This window comes from Microplitis demolitor, chromosome 10 (assembly GCF_026212275.2).
Source record: "Microplitis demolitor isolate Queensland-Clemson2020A chromosome 10, iyMicDemo2.1a, whole genome shotgun sequence".
Taxonomy (NCBI): domain Eukaryota; kingdom Metazoa; phylum Arthropoda; class Insecta; order Hymenoptera; family Braconidae; genus Microplitis; species Microplitis demolitor.
In genome coordinates, this window is record NC_068554.1 from 3052186 (window position 1) to 3076513 (window position 24328).

General features: G+C 29.5%; 1 protein-coding gene across 6 annotated transcripts in view; it reads right to left on the reverse strand.

Moving 5' to 3' along the window:
- The window catches only part of LOC103570073 (neurobeachin), a 154160-nt gene that overhangs the window by 41962 nt on the left and 87870 nt on the right, over positions 1-24328 (reverse strand). The window contains exons 5-26 of one of the 6 annotated variants that reach the window (XM_053742551.1): positions 24160-24255; positions 22905-23026; positions 21163-21289; positions 20969-21088; positions 20752-20898; positions 20102-20158; positions 17978-18118; positions 17740-17885; positions 17177-17390; positions 15792-16014; positions 12306-15449; positions 12074-12239; positions 11798-11951; positions 11533-11712; positions 11045-11185; positions 10726-10833; positions 9498-9669; positions 6096-6226; positions 2797-2910; positions 2100-2307; positions 278-740; positions 83-191 (exon numbers count right to left, since the gene is read on the reverse strand). In XM_053742551.1, coding sequence (XP_053598526.1) covers positions 83-191; positions 278-740; positions 2100-2307; positions 2797-2910; positions 6096-6226; positions 9498-9669; positions 10726-10833; positions 11045-11185; positions 11533-11712; positions 11798-11951; positions 12074-12239; positions 12306-15449; positions 15792-16014; positions 17177-17390; positions 17740-17885; positions 17978-18118; positions 20102-20158; positions 20752-20898; positions 20969-21088; positions 21163-21289; positions 22905-23026; positions 24160-24255 — 6483 coding nt within the window. Of the gene's footprint in view, positions 1-82; positions 192-277; positions 741-2099; positions 2308-2796; positions 2911-6095; positions 6227-9497; positions 9670-10725; positions 10834-11044; positions 11186-11532; positions 11713-11797; positions 11952-12073; positions 12240-12305; positions 15450-15791; positions 16045-17176; positions 17391-17739; positions 17886-17977; positions 18119-19771; positions 19828-20050; positions 20159-20751; positions 20899-20968; positions 21089-21162; positions 21290-22904; positions 23027-24159; positions 24256-24328 lie in introns of those variants that run through there. The other 5 variants (XM_053742550.1, XM_053742549.1, XM_053742548.1 and 2 more) reach the window with 5 other exon arrangements.

Below are 24328 nucleotides of genomic sequence, written 5' to 3' on the forward strand. Positions count from 1 at the left end.
ATTTTTTTCTCGCCTCAAAAAATTTTCTTTTGCTCCAAGAAAATTTTTTTTCTGTATAATTATTAATAATTAAAAAAAATACCTCAAAATCAGCATGCTTGAGAACGTCATCAGCACGCATACGATTAAGAATAAATTCAGCTTCATTGGCTACTCTGACAATGTGATCTTTCATTGCATGTGACAGTAATCTAAAAAAAAATAATAAATAAAATGAATCCTCTTAGTAAATATTATGATTTGATAAAATAAAAATGTATTTAAAATAAAAGTGTACCTTCCTTCGTTGATCAATTCAATGAAAGCTAGTCCAGCGTGTTTTTGCAGTGAATTTTGCCATTCTTGAGAGCACAGCAGCATGACAAGTTCGACGACAGAATTACTATTTTTAAATGTCGTTAACCCTTTGCCTTCCATAAGTAATTCCTGGCCGTGTGAACCGACAAGAGTTTTAGATAAAAAAGGAGCAAAGTCGACCATTATTTCACGGAGTAGTGGACAGACAGAGCCGAGGGCCATCTCAAGTTTTTGTGTCAGCGACGCTTCGCGTGACGGCGTTGGCACGGGCAAATGTTCCACCAGACTCTTTATCGGTAAATCGTCCGGACGCGGAGATGCTGATGTCATTACCAACCGATCGGGTATTCTTACAACAGATATTTCTCCCGTTGGTTTTTCCCCGCGTTCTGTATCTCCAAGTGACTCTTGTTCCAATACATTTCCTTCATTATCTTGGTTACCTATTTTATAAATTCATTGTTATTATAAATTACCAATTAAATATTCAAATTTTATTGCATAAAGTTTAATAAAATTAAATTTTTTAAATTATCACTGATAGAAATTTAAAATTCCTAGGCTTTTATAAATAATTTAAATTTATAACCTAAAAATTTAGAGAATGTTAATTACTATGAAAGTGTGTAATGTCAGGTGTATTATGTGCGTAATTACATAATTTATTGATTAAATATAATTAATTCTATTATATGGAGCGTAATAGTTATAATTCTTCTTGTTAATGACCGGAAAATTGTTTTTAATAAGAAGATATTTGAAAAAATCTGCGCGCGCACTTTATCATGATAATTATAAACTGTACTATATATTAGTAGTCTCCCACTACTTGACTATGATGAAGCCTGTGGATTTGCACAAACGCGCATGCGCAGTAAAGATTTGATTGTACAAAAAAAATGACGGGAGAAAAGATGATTCTTCTATGGGCATAACTATAACTTCATTTATCCTCATATGGAGCTGGACTTGAAGAATAAATCTATCTCAGAACTGTTTGGGGTTTTTTCTACTAGAGGACATCGAAATGAACAACAAACGTCAGTATCGTCATGAGTTATTTCCAATAGAAGCAAAGTTACGGGCCACTCTTCATGGATAGTTATCCTCATTCATCCTCATACGAGTCTAAATTCGAAAAATAAATTATTCCCAGGACTTTTTATGGCTTTTCCTACTAGAGGACATCATAATAAACAAAAAATGTTGATGTTGTGATGGGTTATTCCCAACAGGAGCAAAGTTACGGGCTACTCTTTATAAAGAATCATCTAAACCCATGTCCACCCATCCTAATTCATCCTAATATGGGTCTCAACTCCAAAAATAAATTATTCCCAGGACTTTTCATGGCTTTTCCTACTAGAGGGCATCATAATAAACAAAAAACGTTAATGTTGTGATGGGTTATTCCCAACAGGAGCAAAGTTACGTGCTACTCTTGATGGATAGTCATCCTCATTAATCCTCATTTATCTTTATTTATCCTCATATGAGCCTGGACTCGAAAATGAAATCTTTCTAAGGACTTTTTATGGTATCTCCTATTCGAGGACATCGAAATGAAGAATAAATGTCAAAATTATGCCGAGTCATCTTCAACCGAACAAAAGTTAAGGACCAATCTTCACAGAAAGACATGGTCAGTATCTCGAAAATAATTTTTATTCAAAACTTTTTGGGGTTTCTCTTACTCGAGGATATAAAGAACAAAAAATTTCAGAAATCCTCATTTGCGAACTATTTCGCGTTTTTTCATCAAACTTAGTTAATATAATTAAAAAAAAATAAATAATAATTACCATGAGAATGTGCGATATTATGTATATTTCGTGGGTCATCACGTGCGTTATTAATTTGTACAGTATCAGTATCTTCATTGAGATTAACGTCCGTCCAAGCTTCCTCCGATGAATTATGTTTGTTTTCGTTGTCTGTCGTAATATCTGATGGACTCGGGTCAGCTGTTAAATTACTACGATGCATTGCTTCTTCAATTGAATCATTACTCTATAAAAAAATATTCATTTGATTAACGAAACGCTTAATTAACTGTACAAAAATCTTCATCTCAAGCACACATTTCACTCAAACACGACTACAGACTCTAGATGTTTTAATCTAAGCTTGTAATTTAAAATTTTAATATTAATAATAATAAAATGACAAATAAGTAAGTATATAAATTGACAAGATATTTAAAGTAAACCATGCAATACAGTTTACACTACTGCAATCTTCTAATAAATAATTAATAATTAGATGAAATAATAATCGAATAAATAATAAGCTTTCAGTTATTATCGAAGCGTGGAGTAAAAAAGTGTCAACCGTATTTAAAAATATGTATATTATATATCTTTATGAAAATTTATAACGAATTATGAAAATTTATTAAAGACAATTTGGGTAATGTTGATCCTTATGATTATTAATTGGTGATAATTAATAAATTTTATTAAACATTATTGAGCCCCTTGTTTTTGTGTCGATTATTACCTTAGTTGTTAATCTTGGGACTTCTGTACGTTTTGAAGAACCAATAGACGGTTCAGATGTGGTGTTGTAATCCTCAAGAATAGGTTGTGATCGAGGTACACCACTGTGTCCTCCCTTCAGAATCAGTAGTTAGTACGCATAGTAATTGCAAGCACAGAGTAGGGATTAACACGTTGAGAGTACCGGAAAATAGAAATTAACATGCTCGTATATAAGTAACTAATGGTCAGAAATAAATAATAAATTAAATTTATTAAATCATAATTAGGGATGTCAACTTACGGAGAAATTACCCTTTGAAATTCTGTAGCCATGTAAGACAAGTATGCGCAAACCCATTCATTTCATTGAAATCCATGGGTTTGCGCACACTTGCCCCATTATTACTCTAGTGTCATAGCAAAACCGGACTTCGTTGGGTGGCCAACAGGGTCCTGCTTTGTTACAGGAACAAATTATTCTTATTTGAAATGTTATGGGTCCAGGGTTTTACTAGGCTATGTTTGCCACCTAGTGGAAATTAGAGTCAACACATGGAAAATTACTATGACCATAGTAAAATTTACAATGTCAAGCAATTTGTAATGTAACCATTGGAAATTTTACTACAGTCATAGTTATTTTTGCTCGTGTTTACTTCAACTTCCGCTAGGTGGCCAACGAAGTCCGGCTTTGCTATGACACCATAACATTTCAAATGGAAATAATTTCTTCGTGTAATGAAGCAGGATCATGTTGGCCACCTTACGGAAATCGAAGTAAACACATGCAAAAATTACTATGTTCATGGTAATTTTTGCATGTTTACTGTGATTTCCGTCAGGTGACCAGCATGGTCTGGCTTTGCTATGACACCATAGAATTTCGAGACCAATTTCTCCATGTAAAAAATCGAAAGTGAATACGAATCATCATTAAGTCAAAATTTACTTCATTTGGAGTTTTGAATTCGAAAAAAGGCGGGACTTTTTTCAGCGGAGTTTTTTAATTAAAAATAAATTCCCCAAAGTAAAAATTCTGGGAAATTTAAATAAATTAAAATAATACGTTTTACATTTACTACAGATGGAATTCGCATTCACTCTGCAAATTTTTTACAAAATGGGGTAAGTTGGGCATTTACATCTCTACCTGAATCAGGTACAATCATATTTATAATAATTAGTAACTTTATTTAATTAGGAAAACACGCAAATGATTATTTTGTAAAAATAATCGAAAAATTTGGTACTTAATGGTTTTTTTTTCTTTAATTTTGACGGTTAATAGAAGAAACTAAAAAAATCATGGACGTTTTTGAAATATTTTTGATTTAAAACTTTTCATAAAAATTTTGTATTATGAACATTTATATGAAATTACTTCCAGTTTAGGGCTCGCTATGTTTTTCAAAAATTTCACATTCTTTGTCCTCTGAACGCTTAAAATAAAATGAAACAGAAAATTATGGGCCTTAATATTTTACTAGGCTTAATTTGAGATCAAAAATATTTATTTATTTAATGGTATATTATAAAATATGACTGTAAACTTATGCGAGTGCCAGTGAAATTATAATTTCCGTAAACTCGTTTATACAGAGATGCAAATGCGCCATTGGAGAGTAAAAAATAAAGAAAGGAACTTAAGTAGCTGATTAAAACCGAAATAATAAATAATAAATTATACTGTAATCTATAAATATATAAAAATGTCTATCTATGATGTTTGAAAGTGTAGTTAAAGTTAAAGAATAAAAAGTCATGACATTATTTATTATTTCAAGTCACGTTTCACGTTCTTGTATACGATTGCTACGTGCTAAACCTTTCTGATACTGATAATAAAAATAAATATAAATACATTTATCTTTTAACTTTACGCTAATATATATAAAATACCATAGTGTTATACTAGTGTTACATTATTGTATTATTCAAAGTACGTTCTGTATTACATTATTTTATAATAAAATGCAAGACATCGGTATTTAAATAATAAGTAATAAGCAATGTACATGCTCAACATCGCAGACCACTTCTACCATTTAAATATTCAATAGTTTAGATTTATTTATTTACGATCGACTATTTGTTATATATATATCGTTGCCATTGTCATTGTCACTGTTATATATATATATATATATATATATATATATATATATATATAGAAATTTATACGTGCGATTGTGTCTCGTGCACATGCTAAATGTGCCTATTGATAAAATTTTTAATTATTTTGGTAGATTTTTATTTTTTTTTTGTTTTTATTTTGTACTGGTCGATTTTAATATTTTTCTAACAAATCAATTTTTTTTTTTTTTTAAATAAATAATTAAATAAAAAAAATGAATTGTTTTTTTTTAATATGGAATTTAATTTTTACCACAATATATAAATAAAAAAAAAATAATTTTTTTCTAAGTATGGAAATTTAATTTTAACCACAATGAATAAATAATAAAAAAAATTTATTATTATTTTTTTTTTTTTATTTAAGGGGGACCACTAGTGGGACTGCTTGAAAAAAACGATGATTTTTGGTAATTTTTTTAAAGAAAACTACTGCATGGAATGTTTTTATGTTTGAAGGATATATTTGTGGATATAAAATCAATGCAAGATTAAATTTTTGGACAAAAAAATTCAAAATTCAGCGAGTTATTCACAATCTCCCAACGCTTAAAAAAAGTCCCCCCACTGCTGCAGTGATAGCGACCTCATAGTGCCGGAAATCAAAAAAACCAAAAAGTTTATTAAACTAGAAGGTATTTCCCGTACGACGACCCTCGGGCTAAGAAAAAAATTTTAATTTAACAAAATGGCGGGATTTTTAAAAATAATTTCAAATTTCGCGCGGTTTGATGATTTTTGGCCTGGAAAAATTACATTTTTGATTCGATCGAAAAACTGGAGGTTCATGGTACGTAGAAACATATATAAAAGAAACTGCAATTCGAATCAAATCGATCGGATGATTTGTCTTCGAGTCATAGATGCAATTTTAAAAAATGTATTTTCGAGAATCGATAAGCGGCTGCTCTTCAAGCTGTAACTCAAAAAAACTATTCGATTATGCACTAGAAGTAGTATGTTATTTTTGAAGCTATAGACTATCGAACTGCAAAAAAAACTAATTTTCCAAAATTTCATACTAGTGGTCCCCTTCAAATAAATTTTGGTATTTTTAAAAATTTAACTATTTATCAAATGACAGTTTGAAACCGTTTAGACAAAAAATATTTTTAATGTTTATGAAAATTCATTCTATTATTCAAATATTTTAAAATAATTATATTTAAATACCAAAAATATTACCTTCGTTGAAGGTGGTCCAGATGATGTTACATCATGATCAGCGAGTATACTCGAATTATTTTCATCAACAATTATAACTTCATATTCACCATCATCTTGCGAACCCGATTGACTCATAATTCCTCCACTCTCTATAACAAAAAATCATTTATTAGCGATTAATATTCTTCTTCTTTTTTTTTTTTTTTTTTTTCATTATTCCAGTAAATAAAAACCTATAAAACACCTGTAATTTCTAGACATGCTGTACAATAAAATGAAAACAATTTTACTAAAAAAATTCCACGTCCAATTGAATCTATAAAATCAACTGTTTTTTTTTTTTTTTCACAATTAAATCCGCTATAAACGTGGAAAGATTTCAATAAATTTTCACGTTCTCGTACCAAATAAATATATGATTTGAATAACATGAATACATAAATGTATTCATGCTAACAAATGTTACGATGACAGGCAAACAATCGAAAAAAAAATATAAAACAATTATTTTTTCTTCAGATTTTCATTTAATTAAATAGGAGCATTGATATTTTCATTGCGTCAATATACAAATAATCCAATCAATGGCTGTCATAGATAACAAATTTTCATTTCATTTTTTTTTAAAAAGAAAATTTTATGATTTGAAAAATTTTAATTTTACTCCAGGTATTTTTTTGCGTAAAAATTTATAAGCTGTAAAAAATACCTGGAGAATGAAAGTGAATTTTTTTTTGTAATCAAAGAAAAATTTTCTAAAAAAAATGGTTAAATTTCCTGACGATAATAAAAAAATAAAACGTGAAACAACAAACACACAGTGATAAAATCCAGAGCCAATGGGCAAATCTAAAAAAAATATATGAAGTACTAATTTAAAAAATACGGAAGCTGTAAATAAATATATAATCATTCTTAAATAATAATAAAACGAAGCTGGGGACGAAAGAAATATAAAAATCGAGGGTAAAAGGGCTTAGGGATGACAAACAAGTGCTGACATTCGACAGTAATTCATTCCGTGTTTAAAAATCTAAATAACACATGAGTAGTAACCCAAGTAGCACATTGACAACTTTACGATGTCATAAAGATGCCTTTAAAAAAGACAAGATAACTTTTTTTTATCATAGCCAAGTTTTTTAATATAAATAAGACATCCAAATGTTGGCCCTAGAAGTAATAGAAAATTTGTCTTCTTTTTTCTGCCTCAGATAAGGTGACTTATTATAGATGTCAATTATTTGTAATTTACTTTTTGCTGTCAATTATATTAAGTCATCTAAGCAGATACTTTTTCCATGACGCAAATTTCTGATTGTTGTCAACATTTTGATGCCTTATCGATATATAAAAAAACAGCCTCAAAATTTTTATCTTACTGATGTCACAAAGTTAACAGTGCTACTTGGGAACTCCTAATTGATAACAACCCAAGTAGCAAATAGACAATTTTAAGATGTCAAAAAATATCTTTCAAAAGGACAAAGAATTTTTTTTTCTCTCAGTCAAGTTTTTTTTTATATAAATAAGAAATACAGATATCAGCCCTAGGAGTTATCGGAAAATTGTCATATTTTTAAACAAAATCATTTAGATGACAATTATACGTAATTTATTTTTCGTGTCAAGTCTTTAATCAGATATTTTTTCCATGACAAATTTCTAGTTGTTGTCAACATTTTGCTGTCTTATCGATATGTCAAAAAACTGGCATCTTATAGATGTCACAACGCCAAGTGTGCTACTTGGGAAGTTAATAAAATTTAATAAAAAAGGTTGGAGCAATGGAAATTACCTTGCAGACCGACACCTGAATTTCTATGATAAAGGTTTCGGGGCTCGTTATGCTTTTGAAGCGCGTGATGGTGATTATTATTGTTGTTATTGTTATTATTATTATTGTTATTATTGTTGTTATGATGATGATAGTAGTGATGACGATGATAATTATTATAATTATTATTTTGATGATGATGATGATGATTATTATAATGATTGCTATGATGGTTTGGAATGTAATAATTTGAGGGATTCTGGCGATTTGAGTGCCTGGCAGTCGGTGGTGGTAGCGGGTGCTGGTGGTGGTGCTGGCTGATGTGATGGTGGTTGGCATTTAAATTTGCATTGGCGTTGGGGTGAGAACCCGGAAGGAACTGAGGATACACGTGGTGAGACCACTGTGGAAACAGAGGCCGACCTCCTCCACCACCGTTACCATCTCCTAAGACAATTTTATTTAATTACCCATTTTTTCACCCTCTGAAAATCCACTCGCCACATATATATGTATATATATATATATATATACATATTTTTTTTTAAGGGCTTTAATAATCAAATTATTTTTTAGTCACTTACTAAAAATTTTTGCAAAAATGTTCTTAAATTTTTTTTTATTGTTCAAAAATAAATAATAAAATTATAGATTTTTGAAATTTTTTTAAGCGCGGGAATCTGGCTTTTAATTTGAATTTTTATTAATTAATTTAAAAAAAATAATAATAATAAATAAATAAAAAGAACATTTTTGAACTAAAAAATATTTAGCAGTGACTGTAAAAATTTTTTTTTGGGATCCTAATAACTGCTAATAAAATTTAAAAATTCAGGATCGGAAGTCAATTTAAATTTATCATTAAAATAATTAATAAATATATTAATCAATGTGTGAGTTAATTAAATAGTGCATACAAATTTACAAACATCAAAACTCTTACTGTCAGATACATACAATAAAATAAATAATAAATAAATAAAAATAAATAAATATATAAATTAACATCTATATGGGTGCAACCACACATGCTGCTACAAGGTGGTAAATTTATAAATTACGTTTATTAAAATTTATTTATCGTCTATGTCTACGCAATTATTTATTTGAATATTCATATATTTATATTTATATTCATATTTATGAAGCTATTGTTTATTTATCATTTTTCCAATTCTATATAAATTTCATATTTTTTTTACGTTTATTTGAATCAGTATTTATTTAAAAAAAAAAATTCATGCTTCATATTTGGAACTTAATGAGAACCATGCGTTTAATTTTAAAAGACAAGAAGTCGAAACAAACTTGTAGTAAAAAATGTATATAAATTTATTTGTTAATTAATTTTGATACTATTTGTCATATATAATATAAAGAAATATAAGTATAAATAATAATTAAAAATATATCTGACACATAAGAGTTTTGGAAAATAAATGTTATGATTATGTATGCAGCTATTTAATTTATTTTAAAAATAATCTAGCGTGATTAATATTAAATGAGCCAATTAGTTACTGCTATCTCGAGTTCTTGCTATGTATTTTTTTTTTCTTAGTAAATTTATTTGTTAAAAAGTTTTTAATAAATTAGTAGTGTTAATTTAGTATGAAAAACATTTGTCTGATTGATAAATTTACCTGTAGGACTCGCTGGTCGTATATTAGCACCGTTGGTCTGGATTGTTTGAACGGGACTCGGCGGTCGTTGGGAAATTGGTGGCTCGAGAATGTCACGATATTTAGATACCATTAGTACAGAGATGAAGTAAACTATTGCCAGAGACAGAAACTGTGCCTGTTTAGTTTCTTCCTGTAAATAAATAAATATTTTATAAGTAATTAATTAATTAATTATTATTATTATAAATATGAAAGGCCAAAGTCCTAGCACACAATCAGGGAACTAGTACTCAATCACTTCATACATTTTTATAGATATATTTAGTAGAATTTAGTAAATATAGGTATACAAATACATGAGTATTTGATACTAGTTTTCTAATCAGGTATTAATTCTGTGATCAAGTACTAGGTCTCTTACCTTACTCATTAGGGTGGTTAAAAATTAAATTTTCTCAGGTATGTGAAAAGTTTTTTTTAGTGAAAAAATGCTCGGGAATTTGGTTTTTCCTTTTTAAGTAAAAAGAATATGCCGCAGGACGATCAAAGTTCATACGCAATACAATCCCGGTTTTTTTTTAAATCTCATGAAATATGCAGATTAAAGGAAAAAGTCATTAGAACAATTTTGTAGGAAATTGAATTCTTGACAAAAAAGGTCATATTAATTTTTTTTATAAAATGTATATTTATGAAGATATTTCAAAAAAACTTTTTTAGATCTTATCAAATGAGCATTGTAAGGATTACGAATGTTAAAAATGACATTTTTTGTTAAATGTAGATAACTTCGTAACTCGTAGCATATCAATCATTAATGCTTGTCGTAGTTTCTATATACTTAGAAAAATTTTATTTTTAGCATTCGTAACCCTTTCAATGCTCAATTAATAAGATCTAAAAAAGTTATTCTGAAATATCTTCATAAATATACATTTTATTAAAAAAATGAATATGACCTTTTTTGTCAAGAATTTAATTTCCTACAAAATTGTTCCTATGACTTTTTCCTTTAATTTGCATATTTCATGAGATATTTAAAAAAAACCGCGATTGTATCAAAAAGTGAAGTTTGATTTTCTGAAGCACGGGTTTTTTTTTACTTAAAAAGAAGAGACCAAATTCCCCAGGTATTTTTTCACTAAAAAGAAGCTTTTTATGCGCCTGAGAAAATTCAATTTTTAACCACCCTATTACTCATATATTAAATTTTTAAATAAATATAATAAATAATAAATCAACTTACAACATCTCTGTAAATAACAGCTCTCAGACGATTGACATCCATATCTTGTAATAATTTTTCAGGATCTTTAACTGGGCTCAATTGATTCGTTAAATTATCTACAATATTCTATAAACACAAAGAATAAAAAAAATTAATTTTTAAGACATGTGAATAATATTTAAAGTAATACGTGAATTGTTAATGTTATTTTTCAATTACTATTTAAGCTAGAAGTTACTCAGTAGTCTAAAAATGAATACTACACTAAAATTAAGTAAATAAATTTGTAAAGAAAAAAACTCGTTATTTATTGACTAAAAATAAAATAAATACATACCTTTGGTGATGTTTGTGCTCCGCGTATAAGAGATTGTATGTGCTGTGATTTATTACTAGTACCGATTTGACGACCTAACATGCTGTAAGTTCTGCCACGTTCTTTACACTCTAAGCAGTTTCTAACAGCACAAGTACAGACCTAAACAAGCATTTATATACTCGTAAATAAATAAATAAATAAATGTATATAATACGCGACAGTTTAATTTATTTTTTCTTGTTTTATTTACTTTAAATACCCTAGACTTTTTTTTATTAAATTAATCTAGCCTCGATACTCGAACTAATGTACATTTTAGATTTTCTAAATAAAAATATTTCATGCAAATTATTTTGTTACTTTTCTAGCTCTAGACTTTTACTAATAATTAATATTTAGTATTTATAAAAAAAAAATATTTTAAATAGAGATTTAATTTATTTTAAATGGAGATTAATACTGCTGGGAAAAAATTATGTATAAGTATGTACGAAATGTATAAATACCAGGCGCAGACACTGCCGTAAAATTCCTCCACTGGACATATTTTTTTCGGCTTCAAGTTCGCCGAAGTTAAGAGAACTAGCGAATATCAGGACGTCGGCCATATTTACTAGCCTTTGAAGAAATGATACTGCGACTTCGATTGGCATACCCTGAGTTGGTTCAATTACATCAAGTTCACTCTGAAATGTAGTCAATAAATACAGAAATTTAATTAATATATTTATTTATGCTTACTGACGAATTAATTTAATTAAATTTTATTACATTCGGTGACGTTGCAGATGCCAATAATGGCAATAGACCACCGCAGGCGATTATTAAATTGTCCGCCAGTTGTGAAATTAAATGAACGGTATTGACGACAAAAATAGCATTTTCACTGCTATTCACAAAGTCCAGGACTGATTTTGTTGAATGACTGAAAAATAATAAAAAGTTTATTAATTTTTTTTCATGTAATAATTTTTTTGAAAGAGTAATGACAAATTTTTTTTAAAATTCAAAAATTAGAGTACTCGTTTTAAATAAATAAATATAAACCTTCGCCAAACTTGAATATCTGTTTCCAGTGAAAACAAAACATCAGATAATAATCTTTGATGTATATAAGACCATTTGAATTCAGGTATCCTAAATGGTGGTCGACTTGGTCCTGGACTAAACATCGGTCTATTTGTTCCATTTCCTTGTTTCGCTCTTTTAGATTCTACAATAAAAAAAAATAAATAAATAAATGTATAAAAGAGTTAATTAATAGAACATCGAAACTCACCAAAGTGATTGGGATCTACTTGAGTGGATGTTGAGGCACTGCGTGGTCTTTTTTGTGGCGAAGATATTTTCTTATTAGTAATAATAACCGTTCGTTTATTATCACCGTTAACAACAACTGTTTCATCAGCACTGGCAGCACTAGGACCGACACCAGCACTGCCACTTGGATCGTCTACATCAGCTTCGGATGCTGATACTATTGGCAGACTAGACCTGCGATGTGGATCAACATGCTCGTGATCATGATCAACAGCAGCAGCGGGACCAGGAACAGTGGAACCAGAGATAGTATTTAGTTGTATATCACTGACACTTGGGTCGAGTGGATTGTCCATTGCGAGCACATTAGAATTAACTTGAGGCACACCATCGGATAAACTTTTAGTTGCATCACAGACCGTTGATATTGTTGGTATTGGTTGTTGTGTTTGTGTCTTTGTGGTATTTGGCACTTGCATATTATCATCGACTACTGTAACAGTATTCGTATTTATATTTTTAATATTATTACTATCATTTATTTCTACATCGTCTGTCACTGGTACGATTGTATCACTTATTATACTAGTAGAAATATTGGACGGTTCGCTTGAATGGTCTTCCTTACTCGTCTCTTCTTTCTCTTTTATTTCTTCCACCTCCTTTTCTTCTTCCACCTCTTCCTTTTTTTCCACCAGCTTTTCTTTTTTAACCTCTTCCTTTTCTTCATCAATAATTTTATCAGCAGCACAATCGCCATTTATTAAATCATCTGCTAATTTATCATTATCATTATCGTCATTTATTTCAACACTCGTACAATCGTCAGTGCTTTTAATTACGCTAGTTGAGCAATTGATACTTTTAGTATCTAAAGTATCCGTATCATCGACTTTATCAGTCTTGTCACCATTATTTTTATCATTTACTATATCTTCGTTATCTTTCAATACATCTTCATTATTTTCTATTTCTTTTATCACCGTTTTTTCCTCGTCTTTACTCGCCTCCTCCACTTTTTCATCCTTATCTTCTTTACTTTCGACATCATTAACTTCACCTTTAGTATCTTCTTCAGTTTTTTCTTCATCTTTATTTTCTTCTTCATTACTAACATCCCCATTAACTTTGTCAATTACCGGAGCCTCCACTACTTCATTACTCTCTTTCAAATCACTTGATTTATTTTTCTCTTCTTCTTCTTCTTCTTCTTTTTCTTCTTCTTTATTTTCTACTTTTAATGCCACGTCATTTGATTCCAGCTCTTTAGCCTCAATCTTTTCTACATCAACATCTTTTACTACATTAATTACATCTACTTCATTAATTTCTTTTTTTTCTTCTAAATTCTCTTCAATCTTCTCTTTAATTATTTCTTTTACAATTTCATTATCATTATTTTTATTATCAATTACATCTGTTTGATTGTCTTCTTTATTATCTTCAATTATTTTATTATTTAATTCTTCAACTTTTTCTATTTCTTCTTTAACTGCTTCTACTTTTTCTTTCACTTCTTCATTTCCTTCCTCTTTTATTTCTTCTTTGACCTCTTCTTTAATTTCCTCTTTAACCTCTTCCTTAATTTCCTCCTTAACTTCTTCTTTACTTTTCTCTTCAACTTCTTCTTTAACATTTTCTTCTTCTTCTTTAACTTCCTCTTCATCATTCTTTTCTACACTATTTTCCTCTTTTTCTTCTTTATCATCAATAACCTCAACAATTTTAACCTCAAAATTATCACTCTCTTTAACCTCTTCAACTTCAACTTCAACTTCCTCGCAATCTTTTCCCTCTTCACCCCCTTCTTTCTCCGCCTTTTCATCTTCACTGACCAACTCACGAGGACAATCATCATCAGCGTAATTACCATCGCCATTATTATCAATACCACAGCTCTCAGTTTTTTCAATTTCACTTAACCTCGAATCCAACGAAACAACATCCCGCGACTTGATGACAATTGACGGACTTCCATCACTTTCTTCAGTATTATCAATCGAGTTTAAATCACAGCTACAAGTTTCTTCCATCCGTTCATTGGACTCAACTTCATTACCTTCAATAGCGTCATACTCTTTGTAATTTCTGTCAATAGCATGATCTTCATTCCAATTTCTATACCCGCCATCACTTCCATTATCAATCGCGCCATTACCATTAATGCTTCCATTGCTCGCCGGAAGTTGTTGTTCCCATCCAGAAATAGTACTGATAGGTCTCTGTTGTCTAACTTCTGGATCGGTGATATTGTCCGATCTCTGTCTTTCATAGTGTTCATACATTTGGGCAAATTGTAATTTGAATTCCTCATACGATACCTTTGAATGTACGATAGCTAAAGTGTCAACCCAGACTCGCCACCCGCCATATTCATGTTTTATTGCATGGTGTAGCAGCATGCGGAACAATGAGTAGACCATGTCTGATATTTTTTGTTCCTCGGTATTTTTGGGGTGAATATATGCCATTGCTATCAACCATTCTTGCCAAACAGACATTTGTAAGACAGTGCGACGGTTTTCGCGGTTGTTATTGCAAAGTAAAGTCATGTCTGATAGAAATAATTTTTTGACCTCGAGCAATTGCTCTGTTTGCTTTGACTGGCGGATTAGAGTCGCGACAACTTTTAAAATCATTGGGTTCTCTAGGCGGTAGTGAGACTCGGGCTCGGGGTGACGAGTGTACAAAATATGCTGGCTTATGTGCTCGGTCATTATTTCGTAGAGAACGTTGTACGTTGGCAGAAGCAGAGTTTCTTCGTTCAGTAATAATCGCTCGGAAAGAAGAGTGTAGAGATTGTGGGGACTCATTACGTCGTATTTGCGCTTGTGAGTACTGCGAGAAAGGAAAAATCCGAGAAGTTTCAGAGCTTGGAGACGAATCAGTTGGCTCTCAGCGGCTAGAAGTTTAAAAATTGTACGAACTCCTTGCTTTGAGTCGAACGCGGGGACCATTGAAGATGGATGCTCGGATGTTAGGGATATTAGCATCTGGAGAACGTCATGGAGGTTTTCGTCCTCGTGCATGGTTGTTAGGTAGTTTAGGATTGACTGGAGCTCGTCGTCTTTTACGCCGTTGCCGATCATTATTAGTTGCTTTAGGAATAGTAAAATGCATGATCGAATTGTCAAGATGTCTTTTTGCTGAGGACGTGGTCCATCTGTGAAATAATTATTTTTGTTTTCTTACAAATATATCAGTTTGCAAGATTTGGTGTCAGTATATCACGGTACTACGGGATGATTTCGAATATGCATAAAAAGTAAATTCATTGACGAAAAAAAAATTTCATAATTGAATTTATTTTACTTACTTTCGTTCTTACGGATAATTTAGAACCTATTTAACCTCAATCGAGTCTTAGAAAAAATTTGTTTCCCTCCTACGATTTTAAATTTCATCGAAATTCTAGAGCGCGTAATTTTAGACGCATTTTTTTTTTCCATATCTTTCACAACAAAGTGTTGATGATTGTGTCAATTAACGAAAGAATAATATTTACCTAAACCTTTGGGAGTAATTCCACTCTTGGCACGTGGATTAGCGACCCAGTAATAATACTTGAGAGTGTGGACAGTCTGTAGAACGGTGGAGACGCGACGTACGTTAGAGTATATCTGGGTGTCGCTGAGAAACTCTGTCGCCAAATAAGAGTATAGTCGCGTCTGCACGGGCGCGGGTGTGTAGATCCACAGCGCGGGATTGAACAGCACGTGGTCCAGTAGCTGCCATGTCAGGAATGAAAAGTAAAACATCTATATTACCATAGGTCTGCCTGTTCTTCGGACACGCCAATCTAGCCGACTTTTTTTAAATTTATTTATTATCTATTTTTTAGTCTCTAATAAAAGTTAAGTCTTAATCAATTAATTCAAACTATCAGTCATGAAAATTAAGTAATTAAAATCGTCGAAATAATTTTAATTGTTACAGAAGTAATTATTTATTATAAGAGACACTTGGTGCAATTTATAAGCAATTAAAAAATTGTGATGCATGCACAGTGCCAGTTAAAATAAAACATAAATAAAGTAATTACTTATAAAAAAATATAAATGTGATTTAAAAAAAGCTTATCAAGTCGGTAGATTACATGCGGTCCAAAGTGTGGTAAAAAAATTAAATTAAATTAAATAGTGTACTAGTGCATTATCATGCTCATTATTATTAATTAATTATTACTTTTTTGTAATTTTAATTGGTGAAAAATTTAAATTATAAATAAATAAACTTGCGAGTGCAAGTGCAGATTAAATTAAATTTCCAATATGCAGCTTTCAAAATTTTTCAAGTATATATTGTATATTTTTATTATACTTGGATTAGTAGTCAAAATAAAACATGCTATTGAATTTTTTTTATTTTAGAAAAAAGTGGATTTTTTGAAAGCTGAAAATTTGATAAATTTTTTGTTATTATAATTAATTTTTAAAGTTATTGTTTAGATGTGTCTATACGCTATTGGGATTTTAATTTATCAGAAAAATATGAAAATTAATTTTTTTATTTATTGGATATTTCGTACCTAGGGAAAGTATTCCGACCTGTCAAAGGTGGTGAAAGGAACGCGGGTTCGAGGTCTTACCATCCTCGCAGTGGGTATGAAATTTTTTTTGAATCAAGAGTTTGATTAAAATGAAAAATTGAATTTAAAATCTTGTTAAAGAAAAAGTCGAGCTTTTTTTATTTTTTAAATAACAGAAGTTTTAAAAATTGAAATAAATTTCTTTGAAAGAAATTTCAGTTGTCATCATTTGGGTTCGTCGACAAAACAAGTTGTCTCCAGTTCTTATTATTTTTTTTTTTCTGAAGATGTAAATTACCAATAGCGCATTCATCCGCATAATAATTGTATATATATTGTATATAAATAGTAAATAATTATACCTGTTTCAATAATAAATCACTATTAGCACTGAGACATGTGACCAGATGTTTAGTGAGCTCTAAAAATGACGCAAGAACTTCTGTCGTAAGATGCTCACGACTCGCACGTTGCAACATAAAACTGATAACTAAAAATCCACGGTTTTGTACCATATGCTGCTGAACTGTTTGCGAAGTTTCAACCAAATCGCAAATAAATCCTAGCAATTTCGAACTAGAAACAAAATAATTTAATTTTTTATTGTTAACTGAATTTATAAAATTTTTTTGACTTCCCGCTATGAAAATTTAAAAAAAAAAAGGTTATTGGTTTCGACTCGATTTTCAAAATGGATGTTCGTGTGTGTAACTTTTTTTGTCCGATATCTTCGGAACAAATCGACCGATTTGAAGTTTTTTGGCGGGAAAAATTTTTTTTTAGGTTTTTTGTGTATAACTTATAAACCACTTGTCCCATTCACCTCAAAATTCAATTAGTTCCAAGCTTTGGTGAGCTTGAAGAGCTCAAAAATAGCGGGAAGTTTTAGGTTTTTATTTTAAAAATAGAGTAAAAAATAATTTACCATAACATTGGGTCGCGTTTGATGTCATTGGGTGCTATACAGTCATAGGACATATCCAATTGTGAAAATAATGGGAATAATACTTGGATTCCACCGATGGAATTTAATGTACTGTGTATGGAATGCGTTATAACCGCTTTGACATCCTGAAAAAAAAATAAATAAATTAATTAAAACATCCAAGAGTAAATTTTATTTGGAAATTAAAAATCCGTATAAAAAAACGGTCTATCGGTACCTGTAACATGAGCGCATGTGGAGTGTGAACAAAGTACGAGACATTACCCTTTGGTGCGCTTTGTAAACATAATTGAGAGTCTGTCGCCACTGGATTGTACATGAACACAATTGCATTGGACAGCTTGCCGTCGTACAGTACCTAAAATTTTTAATTATCAATTTATTTTTAATTAGTTTCGGAAAATTAACGACTGATAAATTTTTAAATTACAAAGGACAAGTTGACAAGTTTTAAACAAAGTCAACTATTTAATTATTTATTATTAAATTTAAACGATTTTTTTTTTTTTTTTAAGAAAATAAACTTTTTAATAGCGAAGTGATTATTGTTGATGGAAAGTAACAATTAATTAGCTTAATTAATCTATTGATTTAAAGTAGAGTATAATTAAATTTTTCGAGAGTTGATAAATTCAAATTTAAGTTTAAGTTTCTGTTTACTTTATCTCATTTAATTAATTAATTTAATGGGTAATTTGAATTTTGATTCAAAAGCTCTGCATATTGATAAGTTATTCTATTAACAGAATCCAGTGGAGGAAAAGGGATTGATTATTTATCACTAATTGATATTTTCTGTATGGGACCAAATAACATACTAAACCCGAAAACGTACAAACTTCAAACGGTATTATGTAAACGTATTCAATTCTCTAATTGATTGGCTGACTTACGAACACAGCTTTAGTACTGAGGGCATTGATTGCTCTGTAAAGGCTTCATGGACTCAAAATCCCTATATACTACAGCAAAATAGACTTCTCTTGTAAAAGGATACTATCAACAGACGTGAATTCAAATTTACAAGCAATTCAATCATACTGTCAACAGTAGGCTTGAAATTATGTAAATTTATGAATGATAAATTAAAAAAAAAAATTGCACTTACAGGTTTTTGAATTTTCTACATGTGCATATTTTTAGTTTTTTTTTTTTTTTTTAATTCAATTATTAAAAAACAAATTTGAAAATTGTCAATTGTCTGCTAACTTCAGGATCATAATTTGTGATACCTTTGAATTTATTCCAAAATGATAAATTGTAAAAAAGAAATATTTTAAAAAATTGCACTTATAGATTATTTAATTTTCTGCATGTGCATATTTTTAGTTTTTTTTTTTTTTTTTTTTGTAATTATTTACTCTATTTATTTATTATTTTAAATTTGTATGATGTCTGCTACATTCACACTCATAAAAAAAGTGATTTACTTTTTAAGAGAAATAATAATTTGTAATTAGTCACGAGAGTAAAAAATTTACTTTCTGCTGCAAAAGTAACAGGGACAACTATTTTCGGTTATGTTTGAAAGGGACATTTGATTGGTTAATGAAAATATGACGAACGATTCAAATTTCCGCGCGCCTAGCGGACGGCCGCACAACTAAACCAGCTAAAATAATTTGAAATAAATAATGGCAAGTTTAAGGGCCAGTTTTTTAAACCAGGTTTAAATTAATATTGCAAATATATACACAAATGTCAATTTTAAAAATTTTCTACTAAATAAATAAAATGTAATTAAAATAAAAATAAAAAAATGCGCATTTAGACTCAAAAAAAAATTGTAATTTTAAAAATACGCAAAAAAATAAGTTACCAAAAGAATTTTTGAAAAATTATAATTTTCGTTTAAACTTGTCAGACTTACCCTGCAATTAAACATGCATACACATAATTAACACACTGACAAACTACGTAATCGATAGCGAATGTAATATATACAGTGTAACTACTAATTATTTTACAAGCCAACTAAAAAATTTTCTATATTAAAAATACGTTGACCCACCTGTCAATACACAAAACAAGCATTGGCATATAATTTTTAATTATTTCTCTCTCTGATGAATTTTCATGCTAACTAGAATCGAAAATAACTCAAAAATAACGAAAAAAAAAATAACCAAAAATTGATACTGTCAACACTAACTCCCAAAATAAGCTTCTTCAGATAAATATTTATTAATAGTTATTACCTCTTGCCTTTTAATTAATAAATAAATCATCAAGTATTAATGATTAATTAAATAAAAATAATAAAATAATAAAATAAACATAAAATGCTTACAGTTTGCATACTTTGGTCGACCATGCTCGAATTATCCAGCTCATCACTCACCCTTTTGTGATTGTCGGGTAGATTCAGGTAGCACTCGTTGTCAAACCGGAATTGACTCTGTGTAATACAAACTTCATATTAGTTTCCTATACTATATATCATATATATTTTCTATTTATCATCATACGTTTAATGATAACTTATTAGTCATTACTCCTTGCGATTACTCTTTGCGTTAGAACATATTCATATATATTTCATATCAATCCATTTCGCGAACGTCAAAAACTAATCAGTGATCTCTTTTACAAATATTAATATAAGATATATATATGATTGGCCGACTATTTTTCAGTGGCAGCTACCGATTAATTTTCAGTAGCTGCCACAAATTATTCTGGTAGCTGTTACTAATTATTTCAGCAGCTGCTACTGATAATTTCGGTAGCAAATGCTGAAATAATCGGTAGCTGCCACTGAAAAACAGTCAGTGGCTGCTACCAATTAATTTTCAGTAGCTACTAGTGATTATTCTAGGAGCTGGTACTGATTATTTCAGTAGAAAATACTGAAATAATCAGTAGCGGCTCTCGGAAAATAGTTAGTGGCTGCTACCAATTTATTTTCAGCAGCTGCTACTGATTATTTTGGGAATTAAGGGTAATTTAGCATGCGTATTTTATAAACAGCTCTATAAATAATAAAATTACTTTATATCCAGGCCCTAATCTGTGCATCGCACAAATTTGATGTGTCGTAAGGGCTTCGCTGAATAAATAGATGGCGCTCATTTGACCACAAAATACGCGCTCTTCATCTACTTCTGGTGTTGCTCCGATGTAACATTTATCAAATGGCTGGATTTGAAATTTAAGCGCATTAATTACGTAATTAGTTAATTTATTGATTGATTAATTGAGTGCTTACGTCATTCGTTGAAACAAACCAAGCCATTTCGGTACTTGAAGCCAATTGGCCGTTCACTAGACATTTTATTTCGCTTTTTGTCCATCTATTGTATATATACACTATCGCAATCATATACCACTGGAAATTTTCATTATTTTAATGAGTTAGTATTTTAATTAATTAGTAAAGTTAATTAATAAGCATAAATTTACTTTTCTCGGTTGAAATTCATATTTGACACAATGTTGGAAGCCCTTGCCTTTAACTTTCATTGAAGTAAGCACCAAACAATTACCAACGAAATGGGCTGAATAACCAACTCCTTTACTGGTTTTAAAGCTATAAATTATATTTCAATTATTATTACTTTGTAAAAACTTTAGGAATTTTTTGTTTTCTGATTTTTAAAAAAGTTTACCATAAAAATTGAAGAATAAATTATTTTAAATAACGCGGGTAACTAAAAACTATTAATTACTTAGGTAATTAGACGGTATTAAAATGTATGTCACGATATAATTATAAAGTAAAAGAACCAATTATTGACAAAGTGCCAATTATTGACACTTTGTTTTATTTAATTATTCACTTAACTTTCTTCGGCATCTAGCACAATCTCATATATATTAAGTGTCAGCTTTACTAACATAAGACTATCGGAATTTTAAATACTGGCTCGACATTTTCACAGAGGGTTAACTGAACTTTTATTTATTGTTCCGATTAAGAAAATCACTTTTGATTTAATTTCAAAATTTTCACACTACCAAATATAGATTGAAAATTTTCGAAAGCTTACATTGTAAAAAATTTTTAGAGCGAACGCGGATTGAATCCCGGGAGTGCAGAGCAGATTTTTTATTTATTTACTGCCTTCGGAGTGAAATTCACTCGAGGGAATTAATTTCACCATAACAACTCTGGATTGGAGTGAATGCGGATTTAAATAAAATTCATATCACCCCGAAATCGCTCCTCTGAAAAAACAAACTCCCTATTTACTCCCGAATTTTCAGTGCAAGTTTTCATAGGAAGAAAAGAAACTATTCCTAAAGATTATTTTTTTTCTATGTATGATCTAGCATACTCTATAATAACAATATTTGATCCTTTTACTATATATTTATTTATATATCTACATATTTTTAAAATTACTAAGCGATTTAATGTTCAGTCTACAACAATACTACCAAGATTTCCCTTGATTTCAAAGGTTTATAATCTTCTTACTCTGATTTAGCGATTACTTCTTGGTTTGTGATAGTTGATAATAAATTTACATTCAGTACAAGATTCTATTCATAATTTAATATATAATATAATACTAATACTAAAATCCGTCTATTGAACTCTTGTTTCTAGCGAACCGTTGGGTAGCAACCGACCAGCCACGAGAAAGAACGCACTAAAGAAGAATTAAGGGAAATTTAAACCTTCGAAGCTGAAATTTTGAAGTTACCATTCAATTAAAGATTAAAAAGTGTTCATTATTAATTATTATGAAACTCGGCTACGGTAGACTGCATTATAAATAAATTTAATCCCGAGAAATAACTTTTATAAATCTAGTTCTTGGTTATTTATTAACTACAAGATTAAGTCATTAATATTTTATCGTTAGATTAAATATACGAACTTGCATATATTCAGAAAATATATGAGGTGAGTTTAATAAATGACTTGATAAAGATTTTTTTATAAACTATTTTCTATTTTTATGATTTGGAAAATAAATTTTTTAGTAGATTTTATTATAAAAATTTCCGATAAAATATTAATTGTGTAAGTTGCTGTCAATTAAATAGAAAAAATAAAGAGGTTGAATGATAACGTGTTGAGAAGTAGACTCTTGAAAATGTAGAATTGAGGATTAGATGTTAAGCTCAAAGAAAAAGACGATGACATCTCTCATGAAAAGTATACGGGAGTGTACTTGTCACGAGTGTCTACTTACCAGTAAAGGTAAGGCTTTTCTCTCTCGATATTGACAGAGTTTATAGGGTCGAGTCGAAACCACGTGGTAAATGTGAAACCACTTTCATGCGGCCACCTCGCCATCGGCGGTAACACAATAGCCTGCAACAAATTTTTATTACAATGACAAAAAAAAATAAATAAATAAATGAAATATAACTTTTTTGAAAATAAAATTACCCGCTAAAATATTAGTTAAATAATTTATTAATTAATAACGTAGATTTTGTGGTTTTGAGTATGAGCTTGGAGGTAAAATTGAATAAAATTAAAAAAGGTATTAATGAATTTAAAAGTTTCCTAAATATATTTTGACAAGATGACTTTTTGGAAAGATCAAGTTAACTTGTTCGACAGGTAGAAGCAGTTTGTATTTAAACTTGGGGTACATTGTTATTACCGCAACAAGTTCTATCGTGCGGTTAATCCAACTATGTGGCTGCTAACGTGCATCGTTAAACTTAATCAAGAGACAACGTTCAAAACTTTCAGTGTCATTTTTAATTATTTTTATAATTTATTATAAATTCATTTATTTTCTTAATAGAATACCAAAGATCTTTAGTTACTGTCACCGCTCGGGTTAAATTGCACGTTCCTAATTTCTGTTCCAAAATGTGTTATATTTTTATACGCGCTTTTGGCTTCAGTCACCAAGTCTACAGTCGAAAAGGCGTATGATGTTTTTTTCATTGTCAATCATTCTGTAGACTTATTTTGTAGCTAAAAAGTTAAGAATAAAATTTTGAATACCAAAAGAGCGTTCAAATTTTTCCTTTTAGCTTTAAAGTATAAGTCTACTATATAGTTAGCAATTAAAAGAAAATTATAAGCCCTTTTGACTTTAAACTTAGTGACTAAAGCGAAACGGGTGTATAAAAATATAAGTAATAGAATTAGTGACTCGATTCATTAAAAAACTTTTGAATTTACTTAAAAAATTTTTTTTAAAGTAACGTGAGAATAAAAATATAACAGAATTTTTGAGATTTACTAATAAAAAATTTTTTGGAATTAAAAAAAAAAATTATATATTAAATTTTAAAATTTAGTTATTGAAATTTTTAAATATGACGAAAAAAAGGAAAATATGCTTTGAAAAATTGTAAATATTGAATTTGTATTGATAAAAATAAATTTAAAAAATGGCGGTAAATTTAAATTTATTGAGAATTTTTCTGCTCACTGGATAATATATATATGTATTAATAATTATAAATAATGAAACAACTTACAGATCCTTTTCTACCGGGAAAACTGAAAAATACATCTGGTCCATTACGCTGTGGCATCTGGCGAAGTACGTTTAGCAATTTAGCTGAATGTCTTGGCTATAAACATTCAAGTCAAGACAATAATCATTTAAGATAAAATAATAATAATAAAAATAGACAATAGATATTT